Below are 21,441 nucleotides of genomic sequence, written 5' to 3' on the forward strand. Positions count from 1 at the left end.
TATTGAGCACTATATCTATGATATAGATAATATTATTATGCGTAGATGATGGGCAACTAACATCATGATTAGGTTACGTTAATTATAAAATTAAAATATTTAAAAATATTACGAAATAAATCTGTGCGGTACTATACCTATTTACATTTTGCACATAATATAATCGAATATTCCATATAAACATACAATAAGTACCTACCTAGTATATATAAATACAATATAGGTATATAATAACGTACCTAATAAATATTTTAACATGTTTATAATCACGAAAACCTAGGCGTCGCATAGAAGTAACCTTCGCATAATCGCATAGTTTTCCGCCGCATGATATATAATTTGTGTACATTGTACGTACATAATGTATTATATAATATTATAATATTATAGAATTATGAGTTTAAAAAAAAAACGAAACTTCTTTTTCAAATTCATATTATCGTTATATTATCATGGGATCTGATGCGGCTATCAAGGTTTGCCGTTCGCGGAGAATTATATAATAATAAATCTTTGTTTTTTACTTTTGCCCGGCTGATTTTCACACCACAACCACTGAGTGGGTAGCATATGGGACGAATTTCGATTGCTTTATTCCATATTACATGCAGGGTCGTGAAAGAGAGAGGGTTTGCGCAGCCGCCACGGCGCATCAAATAATTTTCCATTATCGTACTTACGCCGGACGACGATAATATTATAATCATATTGACAATAATATCATTACAATATATTATTATTATTACAGTGCGTGGTTAGGCGGTGGTCACCCCATACCGGTGGCGGCGAGGAATCCGACGCAGCGAGACCGCCGCGCACTTATCGCGTTTGGCCCTCGGGGCTATAACATGGGTCCGCAGCCGTCTCTGACGGTTAGTCTTGACCTCCCTCGCCCCCCCCCCCCCCCCCCCCGACCACCCCACCGCCGACCACCCCACCGCCGACGACCATCCACCGCCACTGCGTCGCGGCCGCGTAGGAGTGTCTGAATACGTGTGCGGGAGCGAGCGAGACGGTCGCTTTGGTTAACCGCCGGGCGCCCGACGGAGACGGCCGACCGTACCGCGTCCGCCGGAGCAGCGGCCATCGCACGCACACGCACACACGCGCGCGCGAGCGTACGATCACCGTGGCCGAGTCCAAGACAACGGGCGAAGGAGGCGGCGGCGGCGGCGGCGGCGGCGGCGGCGGCGGCGGCGGCGGCGTCGTCGTCGTCGGCTGCTGTTGCTCAGGTGCGCGGTGGTGGGGGTGGCGGTGCGAGCGGGGGCAGAGAGCGCGCCGTACACACACGCACGCACACGTACTACACACACGTATAATAATCGTACACGCAAACGCACACAATGAAACCATAGACGTTGCTGGCTAACGCGCGCGCGTGTGTGTGTGTGTGTGCGAGTGTGCGTATAGGTGTGTGTGTGCGAGTGTGCGTATAGGTGTGTGTGTGTGTGTGTGTGTGTACGTATGCGCGCGCGCGATTCCTAAATAAGAAATCCGACCAGTGCCATACGGACGTAGAATGCACCACACGTATTCGGCCGCCGCTGCCTGTTGCTCCGTGGTTACCGTGTAAACACAATAATAAAAGCCGATATTCTTTGTCGTCGTCGTAAATAGGCGAAGAGTACGCGCACGTACATAACGATATTCTATTCTTTATATGCATATAAATGTGATATTATCAATATTATACACGTATACACAATATATAATATGTTATAAACCGTTTTTCGTTAGCATTGTATTAATTTTACGTTTTCGCGGAGAAAAATTGTTAAAATAAAATTTCTGTCGTTTTCCGAGTGCATGTGTGTGTGCGATTTTCGTCTGCGTGCCGGTCCGATTTGCCCAAAATATAAGAACGGATTATACACGTCCGAGATCCGAGGTAAGAGACAACTGCAATAATAAAATTAACTGCTATATATTACACCACAACGACTGCAGCCACTATTATAACTACATGATAATAATATTACAATAGCACAACGCTTCCAACTAAACTACAACTTTAACATTATATACCAACAACTATTAGCACATGCACAACAAAAAACGACAACGATCGGTTTTGTACGTATTTTAATATTTTATGTAGACACTAAACCGTACAGAATGACAGTATACCATACCGATGGCAATACAATAATGCGACTGACTAGCTGTACCATAATAATATTGGTGACCGTGCACGCCACCGTCCACTATATACAAAACAAGCCGCGATACTAGTTACTGTGCGGCACGCGCGCGTGTGTCGCCGCCGTCGTTACGAGTTATTAATTGAAAACGACGACTAGGACTGGGCCGGCGGTGGCCCCCCAACAAATCCGAAACCTGTACTCAGCAGTAGTTGTTTCCGACGGAACCTGCCGGGCGCGGAGACCGGCCCTGCGCGGCGTCTACCGATAACGCGGCGCGTGCTCACGTATATCATAATATCGTCGTCGTACACGAAAAACTGGTTCTACGCTTCTACCGTGGAGACCGTGTGCGCAGTGGCATTTGTGCCGCGAAGGGGTTTCGGGTGGCGGCGCGTGGCGAAAAAACCCGGACCGGAACCGGAACCTAACCTAACCTGCGGGTTCGGCCGGCCGGCAGCCTTCGGATGGTCTACGGCGGCCGGTGGGGGCGCGCGATCTCTGGCCCGCCGACAGGGAGAGGGCCGTCCGGAGGATTTCGTTTTTATTTATTTACTTTTCGTGTTCGGTCCAATCCGTTGTATAACCTGTTGATCACGTCGTACGTACACTACTCGTTTTCGAGATCTTTTGGAGGACCTCCCTCCTTCTTGTCATCGCCACCGTCCAAACCTAACCACGGGTCGATGGTCCTGGTGTCGCGTAACTGTACCAATAATGATATTAAATTATTATTTATTTTTTTTTCGAAGACACGAACCCGTTTGCCCGAAACGTGTCGGCGCGCGCTTTTGTCCATTGTTGTTTGTTGGCTCCACTGGTGCTGGGCCGAGACACTTCCGACACCGGCGGTGATGACCTTGAGCCCCGTCTCCCGCCGCCGCTGCCGGTCGGGTCTGTGCGGCAGACACAAGTACACAATGCGCCGACCGCACAATAGCCACAGACGAGTGTATTTTCCGAACGGGTTGTTTGTCGCTCAGACCTGCTGCAGACTACGCCACTACGGTACATTCGATTCGCAATGAGTCACCGAATCGCGAGAGCGAGTGATCTCTGCCTGACCGGTCGAGCCACGCGGTGTTGTGGTCTTGCCGTCCGCGATGTGACGGCGATAGGTCATGGCCCATATGATTATATTTCGGTTGTTATCAACAGGTGCGTTTATAACTTGATACGCACGTAAAGTCCCAATTAAATAACTTTGATTAGTCCGGTACTCGACAAACGTACCTGCATTATTGATGTATTATATATGTATATAATATAATTTATAGTTTTTAGATTATAGATTATAGTTGTCATAAGCGTAACACAACGATTTTATTATACGTTGGTATAATTGAAACCGCGCATCGTGACAATTATAATTATAATCGCAAGTCGATAAGTATCATGCACAGTATATATCTACCGTTTTCGCATTGTATACCTATTATATCTAATTCCATTTCAAAACAGAATGTTGTTATTAATATGATATCGTTGCCCGCGTTTACATTGGACGTTTACCCGTGACGGACTTGTGCAGTGTACCTGTTGCAGTGTGTGCAGTGTACCTGCACAAGCGAAAATGTTGTCACGCATAATATGCGTTCGGGTTCGCTTGGCATCGGGTCGTTTGTACATAATATTTTAACTATGGATTTTCCGAAGGGATTTCAAGCGATTATTGGAGAAATCTATAATAACAGAAAATTTATGTACATACGCCCTGAGAGGACGCTATATACCCATGGATATTTTGTCGTCCCGGCGACAGACGACATACCAAATTTCCGTTCACTAGTTTCAATAGCGTGCTGTTAGTTTTGATATTAGAATGAATTTACCTATAATCAAACCTTTAGGTAAGTACATTATCTGTGCTTTAGCTCTATGCTTTTATTCGATGTATTAATTTACAAGTAAGATATGAGCATTTTTAATTTGTGATATTTCACAAACCCACATCTTACTTAAAAAGGAAAATATCAAAAAACCACCGACGCTAAGTTAGCGAATCTTACCTAAAAGTTTGATAATAGGTAAATACACTCTAATAGCAAAACTAAAACACTATTGAAGTTATATGGCCGAAAATTTGATGTCGTACGTTTGTAATATGGAGACAACTGCAAACGCATGGGTTGCATCCTCTTAAAAGTATTTATTTCATTATTACTACATGTGACATGTCACAATTGTTACTTATTACTTATAACTTCTAGGTAGGTCGTTGGTGGTACAACGATTTGACAGAGTTCCGACCACACTATAATAGAATTTCGCTTATTGTTGTAGCTATAATAAAGGGATGTATCTTTAAGAATTCCTCCCCTCCCTTACTACTTGACCATTATCGTGTAGGAAACCTTATATTATGTATAAAGGTACCTACAATGTCTCCGACAGGCTACAACACGAGCGTTGAGTGTAGTCTTATACTTTTATTTTATTTTTATTTTTTTTTATTAATCTTCAAAAAACAACTCGGCAGCATAAGCCATTAGTTCACGAGTCTTAATTACTATTTAAAATATATACATTAAGATCTTATATTAACAATACAGTTACATTTTGTGGATTAAATTAGTTAGGTATTTTCTTTTTGTGCTACTAATGAAACGTTTTTGATCAAATCGATCGTAATAATGCGGATTCATTCCTATATATTAAAATACATTTTAACCATTGGTACACGAAACAGTATTCTTCATTTACTTTCTCTTACCTGTAATCGTCAACAATTTTCGGATGGGGTGTAATTCGGACGAAGGTCGTTGTTTTACGGTTGCCGTGTGTGTGTAAATATTATCAAGTATATTATTCAGGATCTAGTTGAAAAATCCGTCAATTTTTCGACAGTCATCCGTTGTTAAGTGTACACGCATACCTACGACTAAAGTAGTTTCACTCCAAATCGAGTGTCATAATAACTGTAATATTGTAAAGTGAAAAATACTATTACTAGATTATAACTTTATAAGGTAAGTCCAAACACGGTAAACTCGGTGTCTCGGATTTAATATTATAAAGAAGGAAATATTATTTTATTTGTGAGTACGTACTCGCTGCTTTTTGGTAGGAATTAAAACTTTTCACAGATTAAAAAAATATACATTTCAACATATTTTTGAATATGAAATCATATAAATTTAAGTTAAATAATATATTTCTATAATGACTGCCCGTGATGTTATGATTATCATAATATTATAAATTATAGTGCAAAACCGAAGTTTTAGTCCACTTTAATTTTGAACAACTAAATTTGTTTGTGCTATTTCTTATTCTACGTTTGAAGATAACTATTACTCATATACTTAATATACAATTAGTTTATCGTACTGAAAAACCATATGTTGTTCGAAACGCATTTAATTTTTAATTAATAGCTTGTCAACTTTTTACGATTTTAAGTCTATAATGAACTGGAGATTTTTTTTTTGAACAGTTGTAGATATAACTTATAATAAGTCATTGAGCTATAAAACATGGAAACAAATAATAAATATTTAGGCACTTTTTACGATCGTTCCCTCTTGCTATTTTTTTTTTTTTTAGTGTCGTGTCAATTCATTGATAGACCTGCGTTGGAACAAGGAAATCACAACATTCTTTGTTACGTATAGAGAAAGATTTGAAAATATTATATTATTTTACTGTTTATAGTTTGGTTGTGAAACGTCTATTAAAAATAAAATTCCTATTCGTAAGCGCAAACTTGGTTTAATTTGAAAAAAAATTAAATAATCGGAATAATATTTATTTTTTCCTGGTCAATTGCGTTTTTATTAATACTGCATATTATAACAAAAAGATATTTTAATATGCGATAGTCGTATTTTGCATTATTTATAATAGTACCTAGCAAAACAATCATATATAATAATATTGATTGTTTATAATTCCACAACTTTTAAACGCATTACGTGCATTTCCGATTTTGACGAGTTTCACGATTTTCATAGTTAATACATTTTTGAGCGTTAATTATTCATTAGATATTTTAATTGATTATTTTGAATTATTTATACTCTTAGGGTGACGATAACTAAAATTATTCTAGCTAGAAGCTGGTATTATTATAACGTTTTGGAGAATACTTTTTAATTTTTGTGTTTGAATCGGTATCTTTATGGGAAGGTAATTACTAATTTATAATTAGGTTACAGACAAGTAGGTGTGTTTACTTTTAATTCAAATCCACTTTTGTCTCTTAAAAACTCTTCCACATTATTATTATTATTGAAGCACTCGTATTATATTATCCAATTAATTAATCCAACCGCATCGTCGCTATGCAGTCGCACTATTCAGTATTCAATCAATTATTCTTATATAATATCAGTATCATTTAACTATATACAATTAAATTGTATCATACTATTATGTTCGGGTATTCCTATAGTATATAATATAATATTAACATCGTATTTTGTATCTCATATATTATGTTGTAAGGTTATGCATTTATTATAGTACCTATGCATTTTGTGTTAGAAGTTTTGTCATGGTAATTTTGTTTTTAAGTAATGTATTAAAAAACCAGTTGTTACCCCGTTAATAAATAACTACAACTAATACTAATACTACTACTTCATTATTTAACCGTTTATGTAATTTTTATTTTGATTCATATTTTGATTATATTATATTACCCGGAATCCTTTGATCGAATGCATTTTTAGTTTCATATTTTCTATTCAACTGTCAAATTTGAATTCGATTGGCTGTAGTGCACTTTTACAGTTTATATAGTTTATTCATTTATTGGTTCTGTATATATATATATATATCTCCTTCCTCGTCTTTTCCGACTAACTTTACGTCTATACGTAGGTATACTACCCACGCTTATCTATTCTTATACATTTTGAATATGTATATTATAATATGCAATAATATATTGAATATCGGCAGAAGCTCAGTGCCACCCTCGTGATAATATAAAATCATCGAAAAACGTAAAAATGTAGGATTATGTTGATAAACAATGAAATTACAATAAAACAATTTGATAAAACATCACGGTCTTCAGAATCGTGCATTAAAATAATCCATGATAATAAGTACTATAAAATAAACATGTATATAGAATTATAGAATAGAGTATTATGGAAATATTGTATAGAGTATTATTTAATTATTGTCAGTCTCCACGCTAAAATAATAATATACACCTAATATTACCTATATCGTCTAAAATTATTTCGATACATTTTGTTCATCTATTTATTTCTATTGATGAGTTATCTTGGTCTGTTCGTATAGTGCGTTGTACCTACTTATAATCGTGTCTTTAAACGAAGGTCATTGTAATGTTATTATATTTATTATAAAAATTGCATTTTGGTAGGTTACATTTGTATAGAACCCCAACGTTAACGTATGTCGGAAATTTCTTCGACCCTTGTCGATTATTATTGTATACGGCACCTGTAGACGCGTTTCGATGGGATCGGTCGGTGGTGGCAGTGGCGTCGGCTGCAGACAGCCAGTGATGGCGTTGGCTGTGGTGGGGTGATAAACTTGGCAACGTACGACTGACTACCTACCTACCTACCTGTGTGTATTTTTTTTCAGACAGAAAAGGAGGAGAACAACAAAGACGTATAATATATTAATGTGTGAGTGAGTGTACGTATATGATTGAAAAATCGCCCAAACACCACTGAAAGAAATTTGTCCACACGCTCGTTTATATGCACGTGATGCTCATAAGCACACTGCACACGCATATTTCTGTATACATTAATTTCTCACATCGCCACTATCGTTGTATTGGTTATCGTCGCTCTCGTTATTAGTTTTTATTGGATATTAGGCATTACATGTAGATTATATATAATAATATAATATTCTTATAATATACCTTTTAAGTGATTTTTTTTCCTTTCAAATGTATTTTTCTCATATATTTACATTTTCTATAGTCACACACACACACACATACACACACTTATATATACATATATACCTAATCTGGTCGGTTATGGTAATAATCTTCGGATTCCTTTCGTGCGGGCCATTAAATTTACATATTATTATTATTGCCCGGCAGGTCGTTTCACCGCTGCCAATCGCTGCCCAGCTTCAGCCGCCGTCGTTCTTGCGTGTGTTTTTGCGTGCGCATCCGTGAGAGAGTATAATATATGATATATATTATATATATATTTATATATAATATATTATACATATGTGTGTGTGTGTGTGTGTGTGTATATATATATATATATACTATGTTATACACTCGGCTAGATACATTATTGACGACAGCGGCTTAAGACCGTTATATTAAACGCGATCGACCTTGGCCCGTGTGTTTGAAAAAAAAAAAAACAATTTTAATGTCAAATACGGATAACGACGATGGCGTTTCTTCTTTTCGGGTAGAAATCGAATAAATGTTTTTTTTCTATTCGTTTTCTACGTGCATTCAATAATTATGTATGTAAAATAATAATAAAAACCACTCAGATTTTATTACTCCAGAGATTTGTTCTTTTTTAATTCGCATCTGTAGCTGTAGCTGCTGCCTTTTTTTTATACTCACGAATACGGAATACTTATTTTATGCTATATAATATAATTCGGTTTGGAATGTTTTTCTTTACTCCAAATGCAATTGCATGTATAAAATATTTTATGCAAATAGGTTTCTTTTTTTGTACGAATTATAACATCTAAACATGTGGCTAACATACTACGCAGGACGAATGTCGAACAATTTCAGTTAATCATATTTTCAACAACACGGTCATAATAAATAACTCGTTAAAACGAATTTTAGTACGCAAATAGTGTTTATTAAATACCAAACTATACATTTACGATTTACCGAGTAAAAATATGTCTGGAAATTAATATAATAAATAGATACCAGGAGGACTTGTGCGAAACATTTACACTGCCCATGTGCTCATTATCTAAACATTAACACCTCGAAACCTTTTATAAACATATACACGTACGTCGTACACTATTATATTATAATGCCCATAACATCGTCAATTGACAATTATTATTTAATACGATTTAAATTTTACTAAAATAATATTTCACAAAACGTCTTGATACTGAAGAACATAATAATATTATTTAAAACTATTTTTGATTTATCTAACGCACCATATTCGCCAGTCATGTAAACAAATTAAACAATTAGAGCAAGTAATATCTGCTCATTTGAACAACTAACTACTATTGAAAATTTAAATTGAATTTCACTGACATATCATTATGCTATTGATACGGTCAATCAGTTCTTTGAAGGTACTCCGAAGGTTCATGTCGATGACCAATTGTGTATTTACGATTATGATGCTAAACAATTTGTTATATCTATATCTATGGGGAATATTAAGATTTACGTATAATGATGTTTAATTGATTTTGTTGTATGAATGGTATTAATCTCGGACAGATATTGTATGACGTTGCTCTATTCCATAATATTATTATAACTACTGCCATAAACCGCCAGACTGTGCGCGATGGGGATTTTATTATGGAAAAAAAATGAAGTATAAATCCATTGTTTCTTTAATGGCTTCGGCCGTTTCAAATAACTCAAGTGTTTATTGCTTCTCAGCGTACACAATTTCGTCTTTTGAACTTGAAAGTCATAAAATACATTTTTGAAAACTATTAATTAAGACGACGCACCCTAAAAAAAAATATTTGTACCTGTAGTATTTTGGTAGTCGTCCTGGCGCCTATCATGTTTTGAGACTGTTACGGTCTAACGCGCGCAGATGCTTTCTGGCAATAAGAAACGAACGGCTAATAATAAAAAAAAAAACATATTCTATTGTATGTGAAAAAATAACAATAATAAATAAATAACAACCGCAAGTAATTGTATTATACCGACATAGTACCTATTTATTTTTTCTTATACATTCTGAACCGATTTTTTTTAAGATAGTATTCAGTTGCTATAGGAAGTTAATATGTAATTCCTCAAATTGTCTGTTATTCTACTTTAGAACTATGAATTCATTAGCCGTACAGGACACACAAACACTAGGTATTTACTTCAATAATAATTATTTTTTTCACTCAACGTTGAAATACTAATTGTAGATGTATGTAATGGGGAAAATAACCTATATTGATTTATTAAATTATATACATACTCGTAATTCATTTTATAATTGAAATCTCTAAGTTTGATTAATTGACAAGGGATGGCATCTGTCTTATTGTCAATTTCAACACTGGACTTCATACAGAGACTTCAGTACTATTCATAACTTCTAACAAAAAGAGAACAAGCCCACTATAACAAGACATTTCTTCCTTCCATAGCTTTATATTATTTCCTTAAATAATTATGATATGACAAATTAACTAACTTATATACAGTGAAGTCTATTATACCTACACTACGCTTGTTACAAAACAAGAACACTGTTAATTTATCAGATTACTCGACATTTAACTTTTTTCTTATATACGCCCGCCGCCGCCGCAGTTAACAGGTTAATAGATATGTTTTACGACAGTTCTCGTAAAAAAACACATATAATATACAATATACTAAGGATTAATGTGGGTTTGTGTAAGAAGTAGTCGTTCGGAGAGAAATGTCGGTGATTGTCTTTAATCGAAATCATACGATTCGTTTTGACCATTCGGTTGTGTACCCACTGTTCACCGGTGCAGTTGGTGACTATTTGCACAGCAGCTGTCTACTGAATAAAATCATAACGAACGGTTGTCATCGCTGTGACTACACAACCTTTTATGGCAGTTTTCTCGATCTCGGCCAGATTTATTGCTACAGGACAAACGCAACGTACCTATATATAATATATAATAATAATAATGCGTATTTCATTCGAGAGCCTATGGTAGAATGATAATATGTAATTAAATGGCTGCACAACGACGGTATAAAAACGATATTTTAACTCCTTTATTGTTCTCTGCCTATTATTTCGAACAAAGACCTCACTCCAACCCAGGCATTAAGACAACATAGACGTATAACATAAAAATATCAGATCGCGATGAAAATTATTGTTCGGCGTCCCTAATAATGACAATAATAATAATAACAATAATTGTATCATAAACGTTACAGGCAATATGTGGAACGGAGCGGCCGGTCGCACGGGAAGCAGAGACTCGATGACTCAGTGATAGTTTCCGCAAAACAGCGGAATAAACCGCCGTCGACGGATTACCGACACGGCACACAGCAGCACCTGAGCAGTACTTAGCTGTCTTAGCGACGGTGGGTGTCACCGTGTACACACACCACATAACTGAGGGGATAGTCACATGTCATCCGCGGTGGACGGACAGCAACAACAACAGCCGCTGGCCGGTGGTTCGCCGCCTATGTCAGTGGTGTTGGCGCAGCACTGCTGCAAAGAAGAATCATCGCCGGGCGTATCGCCGCCGCACCCACAGACCGCAATGTCGCCGACGACCGTCCAAGACATGCCGCCCGAGAGCACGTCACCCGTGATGCTGGCCACCATGCAACCAGTGAGCGTGGACGAATTCCAAGCGTCTGATTACCACCATCAAAACCACCACCACCAGCAGCACCACCACCACCAACAGCAGCATCAGCAACATCAACAACAACAACAACAACAACACCATCACCAGCAGCAGCCGGACGATCCGCTGGACCAGAAGACTGTCATTTACATACCGGGCACAGATCCGCAGCAGACCATCATCTACGATCCGCAGAACCCCGAAGGGTCGTTGCCACCGGGCATCACGATCCAGCAGGATCCGGCCAACGGTTCAGCAGTGTCCGTGTTGGTCCAGGGGCAAGCCGGACACCACCAGTACCTGGGAGCGCCGGGTACCACCGTGTTGGTCATGCAGGAATTGGTCGACGACATGGGTCACATATTGCACAGGTTAGTCTAGCAAATTTATAAACATTATATTAGTACCTAATACCTAGTATATATAGTCTGGTATTAGGTTTTATGTTTCTGCAAGTAATTACAAAACGGATCGGTCATATTATATAGGTTAGGGCAAGTATTGTATTAGGGTATACCTTTTATTAAATTTAAATTTTTGTAGTATATTATTAATTCATAATTAATAATCGCATAATACAATGTATTAATATATGTGTGTGTTACGGCAATGCCAAAAGTATCTAATGCCGGAGTAGCCGCGAGGTCGTTGAACGCGTCGCGCGCGCGAAACTAGCATTGCGAGTATGTTGAACCGACGTTGCCGCGGCGTTCACAAATGTCAATCTCGCGTCAATCGTTTGAAAGTTCTCCATATACTAGTGATATAAATCGTCGCTAAAGTATAATACGGTTTGGCGAACGTCTTTAAGAGGACGGCCCACCCGCATGTGTTATTATCTCTGTCTTACAAACGCGTACAACATCAATTTTGTGTTCAACAGATCTAATTATGTGTTTTTTTTTATCTATAATATTATAATTCATTGACTTATGTCTAAATTATTTATTGCATCAATTTCTACTTGGCTTTTTACAATTTTCCAATTTGTATTCGATATAATATGTGAGTATTTTTAAATTTTAATATTTTACATGCTCGTAATATATCGCATCAAAATTGAAATATCGTAAAATGCCAACGAAATAACACGGATAATATTCTTAACTTTATGTTTGAGAAAAGGTCAATTCACTGTCTATTCGAGATTGCTTCAGCTGAACGTAAATGTAAATTTGTTACATTGTAAGTTTGTAAGACGGAGACAACACAACTTTCTCATAAAGTAAGGAAACAAATATTATATTATACTAAATCGTTGCGTTCGAAAAATGATTGTACGCAGAGCTATATTCAGGTAAACCAGGATATACATGAGTATCTACTGGACCACGTGAAAACGATAAAGATTTATCTTTAATACGGACGCTTTTCACTCGTTCACGTTTCTTCGGGGGTTTGGTTTTGAGATTTTATTGTAAATTACCATATAGGAATGTTTTTAGCAGCGTTTTTTTCAATTTCCGTCTTTTCTGGAGTGTCTGCAAAGGAAGCGTGCTGTTAAACCAAAAAGAGACGACGTACGTCACAATAGCATTACAAATCGCTCAACACCAGATTCTTAAAGCAATCGAGCACTTTTCGATCATCGATCAGTCGAAAATATAGCATTGGCTTGATATTCAATATATACATCCATCACTATAGATTTCGATCAGCAATCGAAATATATTATAATATGGCTATGTATGAATAATATGTAACGTTAGCTCGTCCAATAGTAATTATTACAATAATACATAATATTATACTAATCAGCGTGTGCGTGCTGTAGTTCGACATGTATGTGTGTGTGTGTGTGTGTTAAAAAGAATTGAACGTAATCATTCCCAAGGTCGTTACTGCCGCTCATGAAAGTTCAACATAATATTCCTATATAAACTGCATGGCAATAAGGCGGCTGCGGCGGCAACAATATAATAATATATATTATAATATGTACAGACAACGAATCGCGCTTGTTACGATGTATTTATTTGTATATAATGTATAACATATTCTTATATATTATACACGCGGCACGCGCACGCGCATGGCGACAGTGCCTATTTATATTAGAATATTAACGCTCTCGTATATTACTCCGTTGGGCTTACATGGTCCCTCCACCACCTCACTTTATAGCTTTAAGGTGTTTAATATACCTCAGATATAATACGACATCCAATATATTTAACGATGATAAAAAAATGTGACATAATGATTCGAATCAACATTTTCGTGGATTATACGAGTGTGCACAAAATACATACTCGCACATATTATATTATACTTGTAATAATACGCAGAGTCTCCGACATAAGTTTCACTTTAATTCGAGTTAAATACAATGCCCGGGGAAATCTAGTGTTTTGTTAAATGCGTGGTCGATATATATATACATATACATATATATATATATATATAGGACAATTTGAAGTGTAGGTATAAACCAACACAATGGCTTGTACGCCGACGGTTGACAATGTATATAAATATATTATACCTACAGGTACCAAAGATCCACGGCGATTATCATTCAAACACAAAACACGCCGTCGGAATCGGATAGGCAGACGATAAAACGTTTTTTTATTTTATTAATGATATTCGGTAATCGTAAGAAAAAAACGAACGCGTTTTTGGTCCAAGCTCGTCGAACGAAAAGGAAATCGGCCGATTAAAATGTTCACTACGCACGTGCACAGACCGATGTTTACTTATACATGTATGAATGTTCGATGTATTTTAACTGTGTTACCCACTTCTCACCTTATCGACGGATGCAGTGGCGGCAACATTCAATTCGGTGCCGGTAATCAGATAACGCATTTATTTTTTATCGTGATTCATATATTGATAACAGCGCGTGGGTACTTGGTTGCTGTGTCGTATACCTTCATATAATATTATATATATATATATATTGAGTTAAGTGCACCTGCCGAAAACGCCTTACCTGCTGCAGTTCTCTATACATATATATAATATAGCGGCTGTCATTTTTCGACAAATATATTTACTCCCCCTGATAACGAATTGCTGATAAACATGTTCAAATAAAATATATCGATTATCATGCTGCAGGAGCTGTCATGACTTGCTAAATAATTTTCCCATATTTAATAGTCTGATATACCTATCGACCTAAGTACCTTTAAATGCATACCTCACGCACTAGTAATTTTATGTAATATATTTATTGTATTTGTTGATATATTTTTTACATTGAATTACAAGTAGATACCATATCTAGCTGATAATTTTTCAGAGAAATGTTAGTTTTCCTAAATTAATCATCTAATTTTTGAAAAATAAATTATTCTAAAGTTGGTATATCTACAGAAATAATAATGTCTAGAGCAATAATGATAAGTGACCTATACTTTCGTCTATAACACTCTACGTAGTTATACCTGTAGAAAGCATTTGTTTTGGGAAATTGACTTCTAGTGAGGGTATATAATTATATTCTTGAAGATATTGATGTAATTATGATGACTAAGTGGCTCGATACAAAATAAGTAATGATGGTCTGTACAAACCTTCAAGGTGACGTCAAATGTTATACTGATGGTTTTTTATTTTAGTCAGTTTAAGAGATGACGTAACGAGAACGATGGGTACCGAGTTGTCAGACAAAAAGGGTAGATCAAATTAGTAATAACTAAATCTAATTGATTATTTCCAAGACTTAATTCGTAAAGCCTGTGCATGTACAGGTACAATTTGAAAGTATGTGATTTCTCATACATCTGCATAAAACAATAATTTGTAATAAGTAATAACTAATAACAATACGAGATATTTGACAATATGTTAGATAAAGTATGTTTGCTGTATATTGTACATTGTATATTACACAGCTATAAAAACGTTGACCAACTAAAAATAACTATGGAGATGGGTGTCGTAGTCGCGGTTATATTTTAAACGAGACCTGAACGAACGAGCATAGTCGTGATATTAAGGTTGACCTCAATTATATGGTAAACATATTATAACGACATTGATCTTTCGTAGGCGGCTGCCAATGTATTTCGTACGAAATTATGCGCAGAAATCGTTGATGAATGTGTATATACAATATACATATTATAGCGATTGCAAGGTTACTTAATTGATCATCGAACATATGCACGGAAGGGGGGGGGGCTAACCTCACCCAGATCTGTAAAAATATATAAATTATGTTTTCCTATATTTTTGTTGAGAGTTCTCGAATGTTCAATATTACATACAACATTATTTACTCTATACACGCTATAAACCTATTGTTACAGCTTCGAGCGTTAAAGTCCCCTGATGACGGGGGCACTATCATACGAATAAAAAGGTTTTCACACCATCATCCCCGCGCTGCAGTACTGGGGCATTACGTATTGTATATTAATTGTATACGACCGTTATCTCATCAACCCTTAGCGATTAAAATTGTCTTTTGTTTTTCGTTCATTCCCCTAGTGTAGCATGCACAATTAACATCGCGTGTCAATATGATTAATACCTACGTTTTTTTTTTTATTTTCAATCTCTCCTCGACCTTTCCTAAACATATCGTCTGTTACGCAAAACCCACGACATTTTGCAACAGCCCTACCAGCTATATCGTATTCTTGCAAGAACGATGTATACCTACTATCATCGTCGCCAGACTTACGTACTCGTCGTAAATACAATATAATAATACATTTATATGCGTTTTTTTCTTCCCAAGCCAGTGCGACGACGAGGTCGTATTCATTCGGTCGTCGTCGCACGCGCATTGTCCAATGTTCTATTGTGTTTTAAATTAATATATATGTAGATAAGCGTCGTTCCGATATAATCACAATAATGCGTGCACTCCGCCGGTGCGATATCTGTTATCGATTAAATCGTTTTTCTTTCGAACACGGCATCACGTGAAATGTATAATTATTGTTCCCTTGAAACACTTATGATGCGCCCATATGGCATTCAGGTATATAGTACATATATCTACTTTATTGCAATTAGGTATATTATTATGTGTGTTGCAAAAACCTTGGCCGATTATGTTGATAATGAAATTAATATTTTCGTCAGTTTTTTTGTTTATAATATTAATATAATATTATTATAATGTGAACAACATGACCATCGTCGTTTGTTTGTGCGTGTAGAACAATAGCTGTGTATAATAATCATTATGAATCCCCTGAAATACTTGGACTGGCGCCGTTAAGACTGCGCTCCCGATACGTGATGCCATAGGTAACAGGTATGCCGGAGTCGAATGAAGGGCCCAGACAGGAAGTCTCCCACCCACCATAGATAGTCCTATACCATATTGACAAATGCAGACGATAGAATAATGTAATATTTTGTTGCGTTCACATAATATGATGAGGTGTACGTAATGATATGCTGTGTCGTCCGCGTGATTAAAATGTAATATTATCACGGCGGGTCCCGCGTCACGATCAATTTGGCAGCATAAATCGTACACGTTTTTGTCGTGTTCGCGCCAATCGCCAGAAGAAGGAGACTTATGCGGCGTGTATATGTTATATTATTATTATCGTCCCATAGACATATTATTATTGCATATTTATTATTACCTTGACATTGACAAATCGAATTTTACACCGATGTGCCGTTATATAGGTGTATGTACGATGTACCCGATCGCCTAGGACGGGCAGCCGTCCCTATATTATATTATAATACGCTATCGGTCGTCGATAATATTATATTACCATATAGTTGAGACTTGCGGTCGAAGTATCCCGCGAACAGTCGACGAACTATGATTACTATTTAATAATATACCGATGTCTACAATGTATAATATTATATTTATACGATACAGGAAAGTGTTGGATTTTTGTTTATATTATTTTGAAAATCGTTAATTGTTTATATTAAACGTACGATACGATTTAAGCGTAGTATTATATTATACGTGAACGAGTATAGACGACGAGCGAATAAAAAAATATCTCCGACGCGGGGTTGTTGGTCACGAACCGCGTGGTTTGTTAACCGGCGTCTAATCGCTGCATGTGCAATATAAATGTACACATTATATAATATTATTATATAGTTTGAAAACTAAATGTGTGTGTGTGTGTGTGTGTGTGTGTGACCAGCCGGCCACAATGGCGACACGACTATACAATAATAATAATAATAATAATAATAATAATATGTAATATTATTACGACCAGAACATTTTGGGAACCCCTCTGCGTGTCCAGTGAGTCTCAGAATCCATGGCAATGGGCAATTAATAAATCCCCCGGTGGCCCCATCGGTCCCACTCGAAGATCCTTCACCGTCGTCGAACATTCGTGACCGCTGCGGCGCTGCCATAAAGATTTCATGTACAAGGTCGCCGTCGACGAGGATCGCCGCTGCGTGCATTATTTTCAAAAGCGCGAAAATCGAAAACGTTTTGTTCTCACATTTCCATAAGCATACACGTCCTCGTAGTGTTGCAGTGATTTTATTTATACTGTACGAGTCGCGCCGACACAACAAAAATACATTCGCCAACCATACTGTACCACGTCATCGTGTATATATGTATATTTATATTTTATATATTTTATGTATAGATATAATATTATACTTGAACATAGAGTGGTATTTAACGGCAATAATTTTTGCGAATCCAATTGAACGTCGTCGTATCACATCATATGACTCGACGGTGGACAAACAAAATATACCGTAACTACTATTCGTTTACAAATACATTCCGATCGCATATTTCCACATTAACTACAATAATCATAATTCCTTACAAAGAAATCTACTAGTCATCAGCATCATCATCATCATCATCATCATCATCATCATAATAATCATCATCAACGTCGTCATCTGATGCGTGTATTTAATATATACTGGAAATCGTTATTTTATTAATCACCGCACACCATATTGCTGTCACATATATACTGAACACTATATATGTGTGTAATATAAATTTCTTGTTTCGAACAGAAAATACCTTCGAGTAGATGTTGTGCGGCCGCTCTTTAGCCAACCGTTTTTGTTCAGTGTCGTTGACGCGTTTAGATATTTCAAAAGTCGTCAAGATTAACCGAAACACGCGCGTCTTACTATATATATAATATAAAGTATATAACATATTGAACGCATTTGGAACGCTAACGTGGTTTTAGGTACAAGGTTATAATATATCTACTATATTATAGTGTGTGACTTCGAGTGCCAAAAATACAATAAAAACTATAATAAAATTGCTGTTCAATTGTAATTTTACTCAGTATATCTGTATAATTTCGTAGATTGTAAGTAAAACTTTATCTTTATTTTCGGCATTGCGCCGCGTACAACAAAGGAAAACATTTGCGTCTTTATATTATTATAATGATATTATTATATTAAATATCGATATTCCGTTCTTTTGTGCTGTGCGGGGTGCCTAAACGGTCAAATGCACTTGTTATAGTTGCTTCTATAATATAATGCACAATTTTAAACAGAGATCGTATTTCAAAACCTGCACAGATACGAGACCAACGTATGGTTTACAATAATCCATTATATAAGACGTGCGAGAAAAAAAATTGACGAATTCCGAAGGAATGGTTATAATAATATATATATTATATTTAAACCAATACATGGGCTATATATATACAATATACATGCATACAGTCACGAAGTGTGTATTATAATGTGCAGTGAGGTCATATTATGATATGATGGTGGATTCGGCGAAATGTACGAAAATATACACAAGCCGCCGCAATGTGAATTATTTTATTTTACAACCTATTGTACAACAAATATTGCTGCGTTATAATATACACGTGCATGGGTTTTGCATTATTATTTTTTGTTTTTACCGTGTTCGTCACGACCGTTGTTGGTTGAAATGATGACGTGAAATATTACCGAACATTGCGGCGCGGGGGCCAACGATCTCCAGCGATAATATCGTATATATATATATATAATATAATGATAATAATATATCATATAGGTATATGTGTACACAATAATGATGATAATAATAACAATAATAGTAATAGTAATAATAATAATAATAATAATGGTAATTATTATTATTATTATTATTTTAAACGCGTGTGTATAATATTTTCGAATGGCTTATGTATCATTTCCACCGAAACTGTTTCGCCTACGCCGCCAACGACGACATGATGTAAATTCTTGGGTATATAGACATATAGTATTATATATACGGTCCATTGTGGCGACTCGGCGGGATGGTGGACGGAAGGGGGCAGGCAGGACCACGCCTGGTTTAAAAGTATGTCCGCGTTTTAAAAATATATTTATAGCAGACATAATAATAATAATAGTAGTAATAATCATATCTCGATTGTTCTCGCGCGCTCTAATACGCGCCTTTTATTCGGTGGCGGTGATTTAACACTGGGAGCGAATAAAAAACCGTTTCAAAAACACTGAAACACATAATTTATACAATAAAATACGCGTACCTATACCTAACATATAATTATAATGTATGGTCGTATGGATATATGCCATATGCGTGTATATGCTGCTTATACGTCATAATATCACTATACTGCTGCAGGTATGGCGCAATGGAAACGCTTTATTATTATTATATTATAATTTTTTGTTTTTAATATTTCTAATAATTTTTCTGTTTTGTGAAAGTGACCAACGGCGCGCGCGTATGGAAATGCGTCCGTCGCACGTACCCGACATATCCACGTGTTATACCTATATATGTATGCGGCGATTTAGTTCACGGAGGAGATACATCCGCCGCCAACCCGATAACAACATAGAATATAATATATATATCTACCAACGATCGAAATACTTTCTCTGCAATATACGAGCGTATGTGTAGTGTATAATATTATGTTGTGCACCGGATCATTGGGGAATATTATTATAACGACACTGCTGCACCGCTCTCGGTTCAAATGCAAAACACCTCATTTCCCCGCGAGTCGTTTTCGCTTCTATCGTAACGTTCGAGTCTCCGTGACGTCTCGTTTAATTTATATTTGTGTGTGTGTGTATCGTACAATTTATTATATTTAAATATATAATATAAGTATATGACACGTATATGTTATGCGTTATATATTATTATTATCATGTATGGACAGAAAATGAGGTGGTCGCGGGCCATAAATTTTCTCAGCTTCTGTCACGAACGTTACGACCCCGAGATGCATATAATATGTATATTGTATAGTGTGCGGTGCCGCTTTTTGCGCACTCCGCGTTTCCACTCATGTACGCCGCATATAATATATAATAAATATTATATTATAGGATAACCTACGAAATCCGAACCTTTTCGCAGAGAAATTTTCGATGTGTCTCGTTCGTTGGTAACGCGATCCTAGAACCACAATACGTATATCCACCGAATAGTTTTACACATATTATACTATAATATAATATTATGTTCACCGCCACCACCTCCACCCACGCTCATACTGCCGGTTTTCATCGAGTTTCGCGTGTTTGACAGATGGCCTATATGTATTTGATTACGAGTTTATAAGTCGTACTATCCTAATATCCTACAGTGTGTATTATATTGTACTTTAAACGTGTTATTATCACCATTATCATGTTATATTATGGTCGTTGTCGTCATTACTCGTTACCATAGTTGCAGTACACACGGATAATAATACGAGCAATTAACTGCGACTTGCAGTCACGCTGTTAATTGCTCGTATTATATGTACCTGTATCTCGCGGATCGTGAGACTTTCGTATATAGCGATAAAATATCGTATTAAAAATAGTTATTATATTATTATTACAATTGAATTATAAACCGTTTGGAAACTGGTGTGCA

General features: G+C 36.4%; 1 protein-coding gene across 7 annotated transcripts in view; it reads left to right on the plus strand.

Annotated features, from left to right (window-relative positions):
* The first annotated feature begins 1,483 nt into the window (after positions 1-1,483).
* Positions 1,484-21,441, plus strand: part of LOC132950795 (protein grainyhead-like) — a 107,828-nt gene continuing 87,870 nt past the window's right edge. For 6 of the 7 annotated variants that reach the window (XM_061022362.1, XM_061022360.1, XM_061022365.1 and 3 more), the window contains exons 1-2: positions 1,484-1,888; positions 11,215-12,013. In XM_061022362.1, coding sequence (XP_060878345.1) covers positions 11,415-12,013 — 599 coding nt within the window. In that variant the 5' untranslated portion in view covers positions 1,484-1,888; positions 11,215-11,414. The remainder of the gene's footprint in view (positions 1,889-11,214; positions 12,014-21,441) is intronic. The other variant, XM_061022366.1, reaches the window with a different exon arrangement.

The sequence above is a fragment of the Metopolophium dirhodum genome, chromosome 8 (assembly GCF_019925205.1).
Source record: "Metopolophium dirhodum isolate CAU chromosome 8, ASM1992520v1, whole genome shotgun sequence".
Lineage (NCBI taxonomy): Eukaryota > Metazoa > Arthropoda > Insecta > Hemiptera > Aphididae > Metopolophium > Metopolophium dirhodum.